Below are 17480 nucleotides of genomic sequence, written 5' to 3'. Positions count from 1 at the left end.
GCCTATTACCCCAGCAGGGTACCTGATCACGGGCAGGGCGTACGTGTTGATGGCCCGGATCTTGTTCTTACCATTCAGCTGACTCCTCAGGACTTGCCTGACCCTCTGCAGGTACTTGGTGGTTGCAGCTTTTCTAGTGGCCTCTTCATGGTTCCCATTCGCCTGCGGGATCCCCAAGTACTTGTAACTGTCCTCTATGTCTGCAATGTTGCCTTCTGGTAGTTCAATCCCCTCAGTTCTGACTACCTTCCCTCTCTTTGTTACCATCCGACTACACTTCTCCAGTCCGAACGACATTCCAATGTCATTGCTGTATAGCCTGGTAGTGTGGATCAGTGAATCGATGTCTCGTTCACTCTCGGCATACAGCTTGATGTCATCCATGTACAGGACGTGGCTGACAACTGCTCCGTTCCGTAGTCGGTATCCGTAGCCAGTCTTGTTAATGATCTCACTGAGGGGGTTCAGGCCTATGCAGAACAGCAGTGGGGACAGAGCATCTCCTTGGTAGATCCCGCACTTGATGGTGACTTGTGCTATGGGCTTGGAGTTGGCCTCTAGTGTTGTACGCCACATCCCCATTGAGTTCCTGATGAAGGCTCTTAGGGTCCCATTGATCTTGTACAGTTCTAGGCATTCCAGTATCCAGCTGTGGGGCATTGAGTCATAGGCCTTCTTGTAATCAATCCAGGCAGTGCACAGGTTGGTCAGTCTGGTCTTGCAGTCTCGGCTGACTGTTCTGTCTACCAGTAGCTGGTGTTTTGCGCCTCTGGTATTCTTGCCAATTCCTTTCTGTGTCCCGCTCATGTATTGACCCATGTGCCTGTTCATCTTAGCCGATATGATGCCTGACAGGAGCTTCCATGTAGTACTGAGGCAGGTTATTGGTCGGTAGTTGGAGGGGACCGGTCCCTTCTTGGGGTCCTTGGGGATCAGGACCGTCCGGCCTTCAGTTAGCCATTCCGGGTGTCTCTCGTTAACTAGCAGCTGGTTCATTTGTGCTGCCAGACGCTCGTGGAGTGCAGTCAGCTTCTTCAGCCAGTAGGCGTGAACCATGTCGGGCCCTGGTGCTGTCCAACTCTTCATACTGGAGACCCTTTCTTGGATATCTGCCACTGTGATGGTTACTGGACCCTGTTCAGGGAGGTCGCTGTGGTCTGCCCTCAGATCCTCTAGCCACTGAGCATTGCCGTTATGGGTTGCATCCTTCTCCCATATGCTCTTCCAGTATTGCTCCGTCTCCAGCCTTGGTGGTGCTGTTCTCTTATTATTGTTCCCTTGCCACTGAGAGTACACCTTTGCTGGTTCTGTGGAGAACAGCTGGTTTATTCTCCTGCCTTCTATCTCTCTGGTGTACCTCCTCAAGCGGCTGGCCAAGGCTGTGAGTCTTTGCTTGGCAGTTTCCAAGGCCTCAGGTATGGACAGCTTGCTGTATTTCTTAGGCACCTTATTTGTCGCACCTTTCTGCAACTCCGTTAGTTGGCTAACCTCCCTCCGTGCTACTTTGATCTTGCCCTCTAGCCTCCTTCTCCATGGAGGGTACTGCCCCTTGTGGCTGTTCAACTTGTAGCCAAGCATCTCACTGATCACTGCTGCCGTATTGTAGATCAGCTTGTTAGTGTCGGTAATCGTGGTTGTAGGTATTGCCCGTAGTGCTGCATTAACATCATCTAGCAGACCTTCTGAGGGTACTTCACGTAATCTTGGTAACCGGCTACGGGGGATCCAGGTTTCAAGCTTGGCCATGATCCTATTTTTCAGGTCAGTTCCTCTCGCACTCAACGATCCTTCTCCTATCGCACTTGGGGCTATGTACCCAATCTCGGGTGGGAGTGATGATATCGCCCCCCTGACCTGGCGTCCTGACTCCTCCTTGCCGTAGCATTTGTGTTGTACCTCGTCAATCTCTAGCTGTGAGAGCAGTCCCTTCTTTCGAATGTTGGAACACTGAGCTACTAGTTGTTTCGCCGTCATTGTGGATGTTGGGTATCGAAGAATCCATAGGTCCCTCATCCTATTCATGTAGCCCCTTCCGCCGGCGTTACTTGCGTAGTAGCATTCCATATATATATATATATATATATATCTCAAATCAAATCAAATCACTTTTATTGGGGCGGCTGCAGCGGGGCGTGGTCTGAGCGGAGTATGTTCATACACTGCTGTCTCTCTGAGACTTGAGTGATCAGAGAAATGTCTGAAAGTCTTATGGGCATCACAGCATTTACTATTCTGAACAGTGACATTTTAAAAAATGGCTCAGACAATTTTTTGTTGACTGGAGAGCCACTGAGTTACAGTAAGTGTAATAACAATAAATTATGTTGCCATATCAACCACCTGAATGAAACATTTGAAAACATTTAAACAGATGTAAGGATTGCAGCGACCCAGAAGGTTTCTGGTTCCAGTTTTTGTGGGTGTTACCTCTTCAAGCAGAAGAATGAGCCACTGTCTGTTAACTTTGCAGAGCTCAAATTGCACTGGAATCTTGGGAATACTGTCCCATAGTTCCTGTCTGAATTCCTCAGCATATAGGTTGTCCTGCCAGTTTTACTCAACAGGTTTTACTGAAAATGGGAGAGACAAAATCGTCACATTGTATCATGTCAATGTCAATTTACTGGTCCAAAGAAAAATAAATAAAGATGATTTTTCAGGGGAAATGGTCCTCCAACTCTCCAAAGAGACTTCAGCCCGCTTGTTCAAGCTTGTGGTGCATATTATCTACATTTGTCTGACAACTCTGGGAACTTTTGTTATAGGAAATCTTCAGTGGTTTCATTTTTTTTCTTTAATCACTGCCATTAGTATGTTTTGCAACCATGAGATTGCAAAGGTCTTGAGAGAGCTCAGTGGTTTTACCCATCATTTCTCGTGTGACACTTTGGTAACAAGTTACCTTTTTAAGTAAATATATTTCTAAAGATGCTATTGTAGTTATAGTCCATCTAAAAATAAGGTTTTACCATGATGAGAGTCCTGTGATAAGTTGACTCCATGATTCAGTAACTTATGGAACCACCTTTACCAGCAGTAACTGCCAGTTTATTGGTGTATGCAGGAATTTGTTATGCACTGCTTTCTGAATGTAGTTTTCTTTTTGGACTCTACTGATGAATAAACTAGCCAACCCCCTGATGCATAGTCTCAGTTCTTCTAGCCTTCTACCTACTGGGTTCTACAGCTTGTGCTTGATGTGAGGGAGCCCATCCATTTTAACATTGGCTTAGTGAGTGTAATTTGAGGTGAGGAGCTGATCTGAAGCCACAAATTATTGATGCCCCTGAACCTGAGCAGAAACACAGATGAAAAGCACAGAGAGAATATTCATGTTGTAAACTGGCAAATTTGTAATGCAGCTCTCCGTTGCATAAGTAATGTTAGTAATCAGGCAACTGGTAATCTGTCACATTGTTTATTGTTTTGATAGGAAAACATTACCTGATGTATTCTCTCCACAAGCCTGCTGTTAAACTGACTTGATCAAACTTTGATGATTGGGGATCGGTAACATGACACAGGGCAGAACACATGCTGCACTATCAGTTTGAGTTCTGCTGCTCCTAAACCTGCCATCACAGACAACGTAGTCTGTGTGCAATTCTCTGCCAAAGAGTTTAGGGGAATGACAACAATAAATATTTAATAAAAATAAAACACTGTAATATTTCAACACAAGAGATATAACGAGTCTGGCTGCTGTGAGTCAGTCTCACTCAACAACTTCCTAAATATTGAAAACTTTCAATTAGTTGGAAAATGTTTATTTAAAATGCACAGTAAATCATTTTCGGTAAATAGGCATTGAAAATTCTTAAAATCATTTATTACATTTAAATGTGAAATGAGCACAATCAAGGTGAGTCAAAACTACATTTATGCTCATGGCCAAGGTGCAAGTATTCACATGGATTCATAATGCCAGTGAAACTCACTGTACTGAAACCCTTCCCCACCAAACAATTCAGGCTATTTACGGCGCTTTCAACCCAACTCTGTGCTATTCATGATGTTTTAGGAGCTGAACTTTTGCATCCAAATGAAGTCTTTCTTCAGCTCCACATGTAATGCATGCACAGCTTGCAGAACACTTTAAGAAAGGGGACAGGAAGCAGATGGGGAACAGTGAGGAGGAGGGGCAGCTCACTCACCTGCTCACCCAGGTTTGACTTGTTCTCTTATCAGTGCATTGTGGCATGCAGATACACAGCAGCAGCAGAGGCTCCCAGATTTTATGATCTTTTAACAGCACAGCAGCAGTCAGCTGGACACCGGGATGATCCTGCAACAGGTCAGATTCACCTTCATTTTCCAGTGTTTTCCTCCCAGCCTCAGTTTTATTCTTCCATGGCTTCGTTTACATTCCTTATGTATGAACTGTAAAGGACACATACTCCTCAGAAACGCAGGAGCACGCTCACTTACTTGCTGTAATACTTGAATACGTGAATTGAATCTTTGTCATATTTTTTGTTTTCTAGTAAAATGTTACCTTTTATCACTTGATAAAAAACAACACCTTGCACTTACCAATATGTAACACAGCAGCTTTGTGGTTTTTGCTGTAGTCAGAGTATAGTGTAGCTCTGCCAGTGGTTTAGGTAAAGCAAATGACTTTACTAATGTCAGAGACAACTGTAACTGATTCTGTGAAACAGAAAGAGCTTGGTTAAAGAAATAAATGACTAACGGTAATGAAAAAAAGAGATTTGTCAAGCGTAGCTGGATTAAAGAGCTTAACAAAGACAGTATGAAAAATGTATTATGAGACATGAAACCATGAAAGACCAGCAAAATAACTCCCAGCAGCATAAACAGCACAGGGCAGGAAGCTTCTTCGTGGAGCAGGCATCTCATGAATATGCACTCGGAGAAAGTGAGTCTGCATTCATTCATGAAGTAAAACAGCTGGCTGGTGAATAGGATGTCTTGATCCACGCTCAATCATCCAGGTGAGTAAATCTCCAAAAGCTGATTCTGTTCATCTCGACGTTTTCAGTGGGAGAAACGTTTTGTCACTCATCCAGGTGACCAGCTGACTGCAGGTTTCCCCAATCTTATAAACTGTTCCTTCAGTGGGCTGGTGTCAGTTATTATGCACTGTTTATAAGGCTGGGGAAACCTGCAGTCAGCTGAGACTGAAGACGTCACCTGGATGATGATGAAACGTTTCTCCCACTGAAAACGTCCAGATGAACAGAATCAACTTTTGGAGATGTTATAGGACCTTCTTTCTTTGAGGGGACAACACAGATCTTCCAAAATACAAAACAACTTTGTCTCATGGTAAATGGATGAACAAGCCTTTCTTTACACCTTCAGATTGTTTATCTTCAGCATCCACTTTACTGTTTGTTGTTTTCTTTAACAGCCTAAAATGATATGCGGGCCAGGAACTGGTTTGATTTATTTAATAATTTATTTATTAATAATATAAGAAAATCCTACAGAATCGTATTAATACAGTGGTACAAAAACCGATCTTTTAAAAAGTAAAGGGACTGGTTCTTATATAACACGTTTCTACTCTGAGCACTCAAAGCACTTTGAACAACTTGCCTCATTCACACAAGCACTTTCTCTATGTTCTTTCTATCTAATGTTCACGCTAGATAAGCATCCAGATCCTTATCTAGCCTAAGGATATTTGGCATGTAGACTGGAATCAAGCCACCAAAATGTACCATTTTAAGAAAAAAAATAGGCTAATTTTGAATTCTTTTGGCAGCAACACATATCAACAAAAGTTGGGACAGCGTACCACACCCTGTTCTTTAAACAAGAGTCCATAAATGTCTGAGGAGACCAGCTGCAGGACTTTTAGGAGAGATATGTTGTTGCACTCTTGTCTAGTTGTGAAATGTTTTCAGTTGGTAGAAGGACTGCATAAGCTGCAAACACTATCACAGTCTTTGCAGATTATGCAAGTTGGGAGGATATTTTTAGCTCTAAAAGCTTTTAGGATTGATAGGCACCGTGCACATTTTCACTGCTATGCAGATGACACCCAGCTCTGTCCATGAAGCCAGATAACACACACCAATGAGTTAAACTGCAGGAATGTCTTAAAGACATAAAGACCTGGATGGCCGCTAACTTTCTGCTTCTTCTTTTTTCCAGCAGTGTCTTTATTTATTTTGAACATAGCAGTGTACACATCTATGAAGCGTAACCAAACAAGTAGAATAGAATAGAATAGAATAGAATAGAATTAAACTTTATTGTCATTGCACATGCACAGGTACAGGGCAACGAAATGCAGTTTGCATCCATCCAGAAGTGCTTTAGTGATATAGATATATTACAATATATATTAGCAATAATATAGATATGTGAGTATATTACAGAAATGGGTCTATTATGGTATGTTATAATGTACACGGTATGAAGTATGTTGTGAATATTCTATAACTATAAGTATGTACAGGCTGTAGTGAGTACAAGCTATGTACAGGCTATGAACAGGATATAAATATGAAAAACTATACAGAATATGAAATAAATAACTTTACAGAAATCTGAGATATACAGCTATACAGAAATGGGAACTATGCAAGTTGTAAACAGTTGTAGGATTAAAGATTATCGAATGTACAGAATGATTATTCACACAGAGCTATACAGTAGTGCAGTTAAGATAAGTGAGGGTGTAGATAGTTTCTACAGAGGCTATATAAAGTGCTAGTGGTTGTGAGTGGTGGTTCAGTCCATGTTATTATTGTGTGTTTGAGGGTACAGTTGTCCATTGTGGGTGTGTGTATGTTCAGTCCATGTGTTAACGTGGGTCAGATGTCAGGAGGCAGAGTTCAGGAGTCTGACAGCTGTGGGGAAGAAGCTGTTCCGGTACCTGGTGGTCTTAGTCCGGAGGCTCCTGTAGCGCCTCCCAGAGGGCAGGAGGGTGAAGAGTCCATGTGATGGGTGACTGGGGTCTTTGATGATTTTCCCAGCCCTTTTCAGACACCGCTTCCTGTAGATGTCTTTTATGGCAGGAAGTGGTGCTCCGGCGATGCGCTGGGCAGTTTTCACAACCCTCTGCAACGCCTTCCGGTCCGAGGCAGAGCAGTTCCCGTACCAGACTGTTATACAGTTGGTCAGGATGCTCTCGATGGTGCAGCGATAGAAGTTCACCAGGATGTCTGAGGACAGGTGGTTCTTCCTCAGAGTCCTCAAGAAGAAGAGGCGCTGGTGAGCCTTCTTGACCAGCTTGGAGCAGTTGGTCGTCCAGGTGAGATCCTCGGAGATGTGGACTCCCAGGAACTTGAAGCTGCTCACACGCTCCACAGCCGTCCCCTTAATGTGGATGGGTGGATGTGGGTCAGCATTCCTCCTGTAGTCCACGATGAGCTCCTTGGTCTTCTCGGTGTTAAGCAGCAGGTTGTTTGTGTCGCACCACTCAGCCAGACGATCCACCTCCTCCCTGTAGGCGGCCTCATCGTTGTCACTGATGAGGCCAATCACCATGGTGTCATCTGCAAACTTAATGATGGTGTTGGAACCATCAGCAGGTGCACTTCAAGTAGCTACACTTACAGAGACTACAAGCTACACATACTGCCTTTATACACATAACACCATATAGGAGAGGATGAGAAAAAAAAACCAGCAACGACAAAACAACAAAAAACAACACAACACAACACAAAAGCAAAACAAACAAGGAGGAAAAAAAAGAAAAAAAATTATGCACCCTCACAGGTATATGTTCAATGTAAATTAGAAAGTAGTTGTTTAATGTCAAGCAATAAACATATTCCCAAATGGACTGCAGAGGGCCACCTATGAATCCTCCCCAAAAATTTCCACCAAGTGGGGCAAGTTTTTATTAGCAAGGAAGTTTTTGAAGGGGCCCCAGATGCTATCAAAGCATCGTTGCTTACCCCTGATTGCGTAGGTGATCTTTTCTAAGGGCAGAGTAGATGTTAACTCTGAAATCCATTTACTTCTTCTTGGTCTATCCACCTCTTTCCAAGTAATGGCAATCACTCACTTAGCCATCAGCAGCCCTATGTCTAAAAATAAGCGATGTTTCCTTGTTATATTACAGTTAGCTGGACAGGTGCCCAGCAGAAAAAGTTTTGGTTCTAAATGCATTTTTATTTCTAATATTTCTTCAGTCCATTGTTTCACTTCTTCCCAGAATTTCCTAATTTCAGGACACTGCCACAAACAATGGAGAAGTGTGCCCTTTTCCTCGTTGCATTTTATACAAACATCCGGGATGGTAGTGTAGAAAGCATTAAGTTTGACTGGAGTCATGTACGTACGCATTAACCAAGAGATTTAAACACGTGTTCACTGTTTGTGATTGTGCCCTGGCGCAAGCCCTCTCCCTCTCTTCAAGGGAGATGTTCTCCTGTAAGTCTTCTTTCCAGGATTCAAGCTTCTTTACGGACGTTTCTGTAGAGGCAGCCACCAGTTCATTATAGGTTTTGGAAATCAAGCCCCTTCCCCGGCAATCTTTCACCATCATTTCTTCAAGTGTTGATAGGCCAGGAATGGACAAGGGCTGGTTTTGCTGTGCTCTAATAAAATCTCTCAGCTGTAAATATCTAAAGAACTGGCTGCGGACTATGTCATGCTTTACAACCATTTCATCAAAGGACAGTAAATGTTTATTTATTATTGTAAAGATCTCCTATTTTTTGTAACCCCCTCTCAGCCCATATTTTAAATCCCCCTTTCACCCCGTCCTGGGGGAAAATTATCATTTCCCCATATCCACAGTGGCACATTCTCTTCTGAATAGTAAATTAGTGTTCTCAGCATTGCATTGGGCCCGAAGCAGCAATAAATTTTGGTGTATTTCAGGGGACCTTGTTTGATAGTATTCATTTTCTAATTCCTTTATTTTTGTCTCTATCCGTTTTGCCTTTTGGAAAGTCAATCTTGCTTTAGAGCTAGTGATGCTAATTATTTGGCCCCTAATAAAAGCCTTAAAAGCCTCCCATCTTATGCTTGCAGAAGTTTCTGTTTTATTCATTTCAAAATAGAGGCTAATTTGTTCATCCAAAAGTGAGACAAAACCAGGGTCCGCCAACCATTTTTGTTTGCAACGCCAAATCCTAGCATCTTTCACAAGCTTTGAGTCCTCAACCAATGAGCCCTGACAGGCTCACCTGTGAGGTGAAACCATATCAGGTGATGACATCATGAAGCTCACTGAGAGAAGGCCGAGGGTTTGCAGCGCTGTCAACACAGCAGAGGGCGGCTACTGTCAGGAATGTAAAATATAAAATATATTTAGAGTTATTCATCAATTTTTTTTGCTATATAATTCCATATATCTTGTTTCATATATTTGATGGCTTCACTTTGTATCTACAAAGTAAACTATTAAAAATAAAGAAAAACCATTAAAGCGAACGTGGCTCAAGAGTTGGGAGTTCACCTTGTAATCAGAAGGTTGCCGGTTCGAGCCCCGGCTAGGACAGTCTCGATCGTTGTGTCCTTGGGCAACACACTTCACCCTACCGCCTACTGGTGTTGGCCAGAGTGGCCGATGGTGCAATATGGCAGCCTCGCCTCTGTCAGTCTGCCCCAGGGCAGCTGTGGCTACAACTGTAGCTGCCTCCACCAGTGTGTGAACGTGAGAGTGAATGAATAGTGGCATTGTAAAGAGCTTTGAGGGTCTCGAAAAGCGCTGTATAAATACAATCCATTATTATTATTAAATGAGAAGGTGTGTCCAAACTTTTGACTGGTAGTGTAGCTCATAACTTGATCTTCAGGCATATTATTGTGGAGCTGATTGATAGATACAGAATGAAAGCATCAAATACTTTCCATTCAGTTTAAATGCTTAAGGCCTTAAAGCTAAGAGTAAAATTAACATTTAACTTGTGCTTGCTCATAATTCAATTCAGTTCAATTCAATTTTATTTATATAGCGTCAAATCACAACATAAGTCGCCTCAAGGTGCTTCATAGATACAGAGAAAAACCCAACAATCATATGACCCCCTATGAGCAGCACTTTGGCGACAGTGGGGAGGACAAACTTCCTTTTAACAGGAAGAAACCTCCAGCAGAACCAGGCTCAGGGAGGGGCGGGGCCATCTGCTGTGATTGGTTGGGGTGAGAGAAGGAAGACAGGATAAAGACATGCTGTGGAAGAGAGACAGAGGTTAATAACAGATATGATTCAATGCAGAGAGGTCTGTTAACACATAGTGAGTGAGAAAGGTGACTGGAAAGGAAAAACTCAATGCATCATGGGAATCCCCCGGCAGCCTACGTCTATTGCAGCATAACTAAGGGAGGATCCAGGGCCACCTGGTCCAGCCCTAACTATATGTTTTAGCAAAAAGGAAAGTTTGAAGCCTAATCTTGAAAGTAGAGATAGTGTCTGTCTCCTGAATCCAAACTGGAAGCTGGTTCCACAGAAGAGGGGCCTTAAAACTGAAGGCTCTGCCTCCCATTCTACTTTTAAATACTCTAGGAACAACAAGTAGGCCTGCAGAGCGAGAGCGAAGTGCTCTAATAGGATGATATGGTACTACAAGGTCATTAAGATAAGATTGGGCCTGATTATTTAAGACCTTGTATGTGAGGAGCAGGATTTTGAATTCTGGATTTAACAGGAAGCCAAAACAGGAGAAATATGCTCTCTTTCTAGTCCCTGTCAGGACTCTTGCTGCAGCATTTTGGATTAGCTGAAGGCTTTTCAGGGAGTTTTTTGGACTTCCTGATAATAATGAATTACAGTAGTCCAGCCTGGAAGTAATAAATGCATGAACTAGTTTTTCAGCGTCACTCTGAGACAGGGTATTTCTAATTGTAGAGATGTTGCGCAAATGGAAGAACGCAGTCTTACATATTTGTTTAATATGTGCATTGAAGGACATGTCCTGGTCAAAAATGACTCCAAGGTTCCTCACAGTGTTACTGGAGGCCAAGGTAATGCCATCCAGAGTAAGAATCTGCTTAGATACCATATTTCTAAGCTTTTCAGGGCCGAGTACAATAACCTCAGTTTGATCTGAATTAAGAAGCAGAAAGTTAGCGGCCATCCAGGTCTTTATGTCTTTAAGACATTCCTGCAGTTTAACTCATTGGTGTGTGTTATCTGGCTTCATGGACAGATAGAGCTGGGTGTCATCAGCATAGCAGTGTAAATGTATGCTATGTCTTCTAATGATGCTGCCTAAGGGAAGCATGTATAATGTAAACAGAATTGGTCCTAGCACTGAACCCTGTGGAACTCCATAATTAACCTCAGTGTGTGAAGAGGACTCTCCATTTACATGCACAAACTGGAGTCTATTAGATAGATATGATACAAACCACTGCAGCACAGTACCTGTAATACCTACAGCATGTTCTAATCGCTCTAATAGGATATTATGGTCGACAGTATCGAACGCTGCACTGAGGTCTAGCAGGACAAGCACAGAGATGAGTCCACTGTCAGAGGCCATAAGAAGATCATTTGTAACCTTCACTAAAGCTGTTTCTGTGCTGTGCTGAGCTCTGAAACCTGACTGAAACTCTTCAAATAAACCTCTGCAGATGATCTGTTAGCTGTTTGACAACTACTCTTTCAAGGATGTTTGATATAAAGGAAGGTTGGAGATTGGCCTATAATTAGCTAAGACTGCTGGGTCTAGAGATGCTTTTTGAGTAAAGGTTTAACTACAGCCAGCTTGAAGGCCTGTGGTACATAGCCGATTATTAGAGATAGGTTGATCATATTTAAGATCGAAGAATTAATTAATGGCAGGACTTCTTTGAGCAGTTTTGTAGGAATGGGGTCTAAAAGACACGTTGATGGTTTGGAGGAAGTAATTATTGAAGTTAACTCAGAAAGATCAATTGGAGAAAAAGAGTCTAACTTAACATCAATGGTACTAAGAGTAGCTGTAGATAATATTACATCTGTGGGATGATTATTGGTAATTTTTTCTCTAATGATAAAGATTTTATTTGTGAAGAAGTTCATGAAGTCATTACTAGTTAACGTTAAAGGGATGGTTGGCTCAAAAGAGCTCTGACTTTTTGTCAGCCTGGCTACAGAGCTGAAGAGAAACCTGGGGTTGTTCTTATTTACTTCAATCAGTGATGAATAGTAAGATGTTCTGGCTTTGCGGAGGGCTTTCTTATAAAGCAGCAAACTATTTCTCCAGGCTAAATGATGATCCTCTAAATTTGTGACACGCTATTTCCTCTCCAGATTACGAGTCATCTGCTTTAGGCTACGTGTTTGAGAATTATACCACGGAGTCAGGTACTTCTGATTAGAGACCTTAGTTTTCACTGGAGCTACAGTATCCAGAGTCGTACGTAGTGAGGAGGTGAAATTATTAACAAGATAATCGACCTCTGTTGGGGTAGCGTTCAGATAGCTGCTCTGCTCTGTGTTGGTACAGGGCATTGAAGATGATAACAGTGGGTGGATTATATTCTTAAACTTAGTTACAGTGCTTTCAGAAAGACATCTACTTTGATAAAGTCTACTCTCCACCGCTGTGTAATCAATTATTGTAAATGTAAATGTTATCAGGAAATGATCAGACAGGAGAGGGTTTTCAGGAAACACTGTTAAATGTTCAGTTTCTATGCCATATGTTAAAACAAGATCTAGAGTGTGATTAAAGTGGTGGGTGGGTTCTTTTACAGTTTGAGAGAAACCAATCGAGTCTAATAACAGAGTAAATGCCATGTTGAGGCTGTCATTTTTAGCATCTACATGGATGTTAAAATCACCCACAATAATTATTTTATCTGAGCTCAGAACTAAATCAGATATAAAGTCTGAGAAATCAGACAGAAACTCTGTGTAAGGCCCAGGTGGACGATAGATGATAACAAGTCAGACTGGTTTCTGAGTTTCACAGCTGGGGTGGACAATGTTAAGCATCAGGCTTTCAAATGAATTAAAAGTCTGTCTTGGTCTTTCATTAATTAATAGGCTGGTGTGAAAAATTGCTGCCACACCTCCCCCTCGGCCTGTGCTTCGAGATTTCTGGTAGTTATAGGGGGTCATATGATTGTTGGGTTTTTCTCTGTATCTATGAAGCGCCTTGAGGCGACTTATGTTGTGATTTGGCGCTATATAAATAAAATTGAATTGAATTGAATTGTTTGAGCCAAAGTGGACTACATGGGAGACGACCAAGGAGGACACCATTACTGAAAACAAACAATAAAAAAGCCAGACTGGAATGTGCCAACCTACATGTTGACAAGCCACAAAGCTTCTGAGAGAAAGTCCTATGGAAGGATGAGACAAAAATGGAACCTTTTGCCAAGGCACATCGGGTCTATGTTCACAGACTTTGCTTGATCTGGCACAGTGTCTTGAATCTGTGCAGGGTACAATGAAATCTCAAGACTATCAAGGGATTCTAGAGAGAAATGTGTTGGCCAGTGTCAGAAAGCTTGGTCCCAGTCGCAGTCAGGGGTCTTGCAACAGGACAATGACCCAAAGCAGAGAGCTAAAACCCCCAAGAATGGCTAAGAGGAAAACATTGGACTATTCTAAAGTGGCCTTCTATGAGCCCTGACCTCAATCCTATTGAGCATCTTTGGAAGGAGCTGAAACATGCCGTCTGGAAAAGGCGCCCTTCAAACTGGAAAAAACTGGAGCAGTTTGCTCATGAAGAGTGGGCCAAAATACCTGCTGAGGTGCAGAAGTCTCATTGACAGTTACAGGAATCATTTGATTGCAGCGATTGTCTCAAAAGGTTGTGCAACAAAATATTAAGTTGTGGGTACCATCATTTTTGTCCAGGCCTGTTCTATGCATTTATTTTGTAAGTAATTCTGTTGAAGCATGGAACGCTGAACACTGTAGCAATGCTCACAGGTACTAGTGAGACAGCTATTCAGGTGAAAGAGATTAGACAGGTTCCTCCGGCTTATCTCTCAATACATCTGAGGGAGGGCAAAAGGACTTTACATACAGCCTTTTATGATTAAAGTTATATAGAGTGACATACCAGAGTTTATCTGTACAGTGTGTGGTTTTGCTAATAGTTAATTATTCTTAAATCTAATCAGAATATGATAGAATAAGTGGTAAATGGCCTGTATTTGTATAGCGCTTTACACATTCAGTCATCCACACATTCACACACTAAATAGATCTAATCAAAATGTAATCAATAAAGTTAGAATCACCACAATGAAATGTTTCTGATACCAGAGTTCTGGTCTTTTGTCTGTGTGTGTGTGTGTGTGTGTGTGTGTGTGTGAACGTAATATGGTCAACACCTTGGAGACGCTTACAGCTGCTGTGAAGGCTCAAAACAACACCATTGAGCGTATGAGGGGAAACATCAGAGAGAGGCCTGCTCAAAATGAGACCCTTGAGCGACAGCTGGAAAACATCGCGGAACGGATCACTGCAGTTGTGAGGTCTCAGAATCAAAAGACTGACAACACCACGGAACAGAAGTTTGATATCATCATGGGGAGGCTCGCGACTCTTCAACGGGAGATCAAGAGACCAGCCTCGGAGTGCTAGAATTCGAGCTGCTCACAAAGGAGAAATCAACAATATTCAACATTTGGACACCACGGCCCCAGCTGCAGGCCCAAGGCTGGAGCCCACCAAAACAACTCCCTGATAACGACTGTGTGATGACTATTCTTCCCGCCCCATGAAGGACACCTGGATTGGCTGGAGGACTGTTTACTTAGCCTGATAGGCCGAAGGACACTGTCTCAGCTAAACTATGGACACGCACACACACACACTTACACTGATAAGCACTCACTCATCCCCCTCCCTTTCCAACGCCTTCGATGCTTGTGCCCTACCGGGGATGATAGCAGTCAACTGGACCAGCACAGATGCTGCAGGACCGGATGCGCTGTCTACGCCGGCTCTCTCTTACCCTTTACCCGCCCCTGTTGCTTGTCTCGTGTTTCTATGGTGTATTGATAGTCATGTGCTTTTGTGCTGAGGTGTTTTTTCTTTTATCAAACTGTTCTCCCACTAGGAGCTCAGTCTGAGTGGAGTTTTTTTTCTCCTCCTCTTACCTCATGTAGTGTATTTTCGTTGTTTTTTTCCTATCAGCCTACCTTCTGACATGTCTGCCCAATGTGATGTTTGTGTAAAGTTGGTCAGAAGGTTCCTTTGTGAGTGCGCATGCGCCATTAGCGTGCTGCCTGCTGTAACCCCTAATTTCCCTCGGGATGAATAAAGTATTCTGATTCTGATTCTGATTCTGAATGCAAACAAACGCTGTTGTGACAGTGATGTACACTGTTCTGATGGTATATATGTATCAATCTATCAATCGTTTGTTGTAAGATTCAGATAATTATTTATTAAAGTGAGACATTTTAAATGAGAATAAGAAAGAAAAGTATTTCTTTGTGCCCCCCTCTCCCTGTTAATGCCCTACATGGCCCCCTGGCAACACTTTGCTAGACCCGCCCCTGCACAGTTACCAGCTGTCAGCTGCTTAGAAAAGAATCCTGGTGTTATTTGTCTCTCAGAAACAGTTCATAACTTCAACTCATCCATGTCACCTAAAAGGTAAACCTGTTTCTCCATCACAGCTAGGGTTGCCAACTCCCTGAAAAATAAATAAGGGACACCTCATGGCCAGGGCCGGGCAACCTAGTTGTCTTCACCCTTCCCAGTGTGGTAGCTCTTTTTTGTGTGTGTGAAATTATTTTTTAACCATTTGACTTGAATTTGATTTAAGCAGATGCATATTCTTTGTGATATGACCATATGGGAAACAAATGATCATTTAGCCATTTATTTTTAGCTCAAAATGACAACATTAACACAGTAAAACAGGCCTCTTTCTTAAACAGAAGCCTGTCATGCTTAACTTTTGAGAATATAAGTAAATCTTTCTTTAAAAGAACTCTGTCCTGCTTAACTTAAAATTATATAAATTAATAGAAAGCAATAGAACGAAAAATATTCTTGTAACAGTGCACATATAGTGCATTTAGTACAATTGGCTTCAGTTGAGGTATTATTTCAGCTTTTCTAATGCTAATTAGCTGCTCCTGTTTGTAAACCCGCTTGTTCCCATGATTACGCATCTTAACTCATCATCATTATTCATCTATGTATTACTTTTATGTATTAGTCATGTATTTGTTGTAATCATCTATCCTTGCAGTTGTTTATTACACAAAATAAATTATATTATCACACTTCTGGCCACATAGCGCTGATATTCACTGCACATGCCCATATTAACCTTAACTAGAGGGTTTAAACAACAAACCAGTGTTTACATACCATATCTGCTTCTGCCGTGGCCTGGTGGACAAAAAATTGGTTAAGGGTTCCCCGAGCTTTCACGCCCCTCATGTTCTTCATGTGCCCACCATTAGAAGCATGCCTATGGAAAAAGTGCGCCGGCACACAGTGCAGTGCGCTTTATAGGTGTTATGGTGACCTTTTCCAGCCAGGTGTTTCCCTTTTCCCATTCCTCCCTGTGCTTTTGCAGCCTTTTTTTTCCTTTCTCTGAGCGAACAAACATTGCTGCTCTAATGCTGGGCTTACACTGTGCGATTTTTGGCCCATTTTGAGACGATTTTTGAGTCGTGCGACCGATTTGGTGATCGGCCCAATTTTGGCCTTCATCGTGCGTGGTGTAGTATACGTGGGGTAACGAGAATTGCTCGTGAGCCGCTCACACTGCTCACGCGCAAACACGTAAACGTCGGTGAAAAAGATGGAGCAGCACGGCTGTGCAGCGTGTGATCTGGACACAAGCGATGGAGGCACAACTTGTAGAACTTTGGAAAGCTCATCCGAGCCTTTTCGATGTGGCATCACAAAATTATCACGACCACAACAACCGTGAAAATAGTTGGATTTACATCGCTGCTCATTCACAGCCTGATCAATGTTTTTCATTAGCAATTTAGCAAAGTTGATGGTGGTGGTGTGTCTGTGTGAGTGAAAGACAGAGAGAGCGAGCGACAGATTTTCTGTTATAACCTTCATGTTATGGACGCACAGTGTGAGCACTCAGGTCGCATCAGAGCATCGGGCGGTATAGTGTGAGACCTGCATCGTGACCTACCAACTTCTAACCCCTGCGAGTCAATCGTGCAGTTTGAGCAGGAGCTGAATAACGTGACTGAAAAAATCGCACAGTGTCTGCCCAGCTTTAGGTGTACTGTCGTCCGAGACTTGCACCGCAGTGTCGGCGTTTGTTTCCCTGTTGGCCATGCTTCTTGTTGTGGTCATCTGTTGTCTTCCGGTATTTTCTCCGCAAGCGACCTTTCCTCGACCAATGAGATGAGCGGTAATCTGAATTGTCATAAGTGTGCTGTCAGCTCATTGGTCACAAAGCAGGAGAGGGGCTGGGAATTATGCTTTCAAACAAAGCGTTAATTCCATTAACATTTATAGACTACTTTTGATTCTCACTGTATTACGGGACAAAGTGCGTCCCTTATTAGCTCAATACGGGACGTGTGCTTTTGTTTCTAAATACGGGACGATTCCGTTTTTTAAGGGACGGTTGGCAACCCTAATCACAGCTCTGATGATT

The 17480-nt window shown here is 42.6% G+C and overlaps 1 protein-coding gene across 1 annotated transcript in view; it reads left to right on the top strand.

The window, feature by feature from the left end:
* Positions 1-4118: 4118 nt before the first annotated feature.
* The window catches only part of plcd4a (phospholipase C, delta 4a), a gene marked incomplete at its 5' end in the record, with an annotated part of 66945 nt that continues 53583 nt past the window's right edge, over positions 4119-17480 (top strand). The window contains 2 exon segments of the mRNA XM_082523465.1: positions 4119-4144; positions 4146-4294. Of these exon segments, the coding sequence (XP_082379591.1) occupies positions 4119-4144; positions 4146-4294 (175 nt within the window).

The sequence above is a fragment of the Aulonocara stuartgranti genome (assembly GCF_965226115.1).
Source record: "Aulonocara stuartgranti genome assembly, chromosome: 23".
NCBI lineage: Eukaryota > Metazoa > Chordata > Actinopteri > Cichliformes > Cichlidae > Aulonocara > Aulonocara stuartgranti.
Note: the sequence above shows the minus strand (reverse complement) of the source record. Positions and strands in the feature narration are given on the sequence as shown.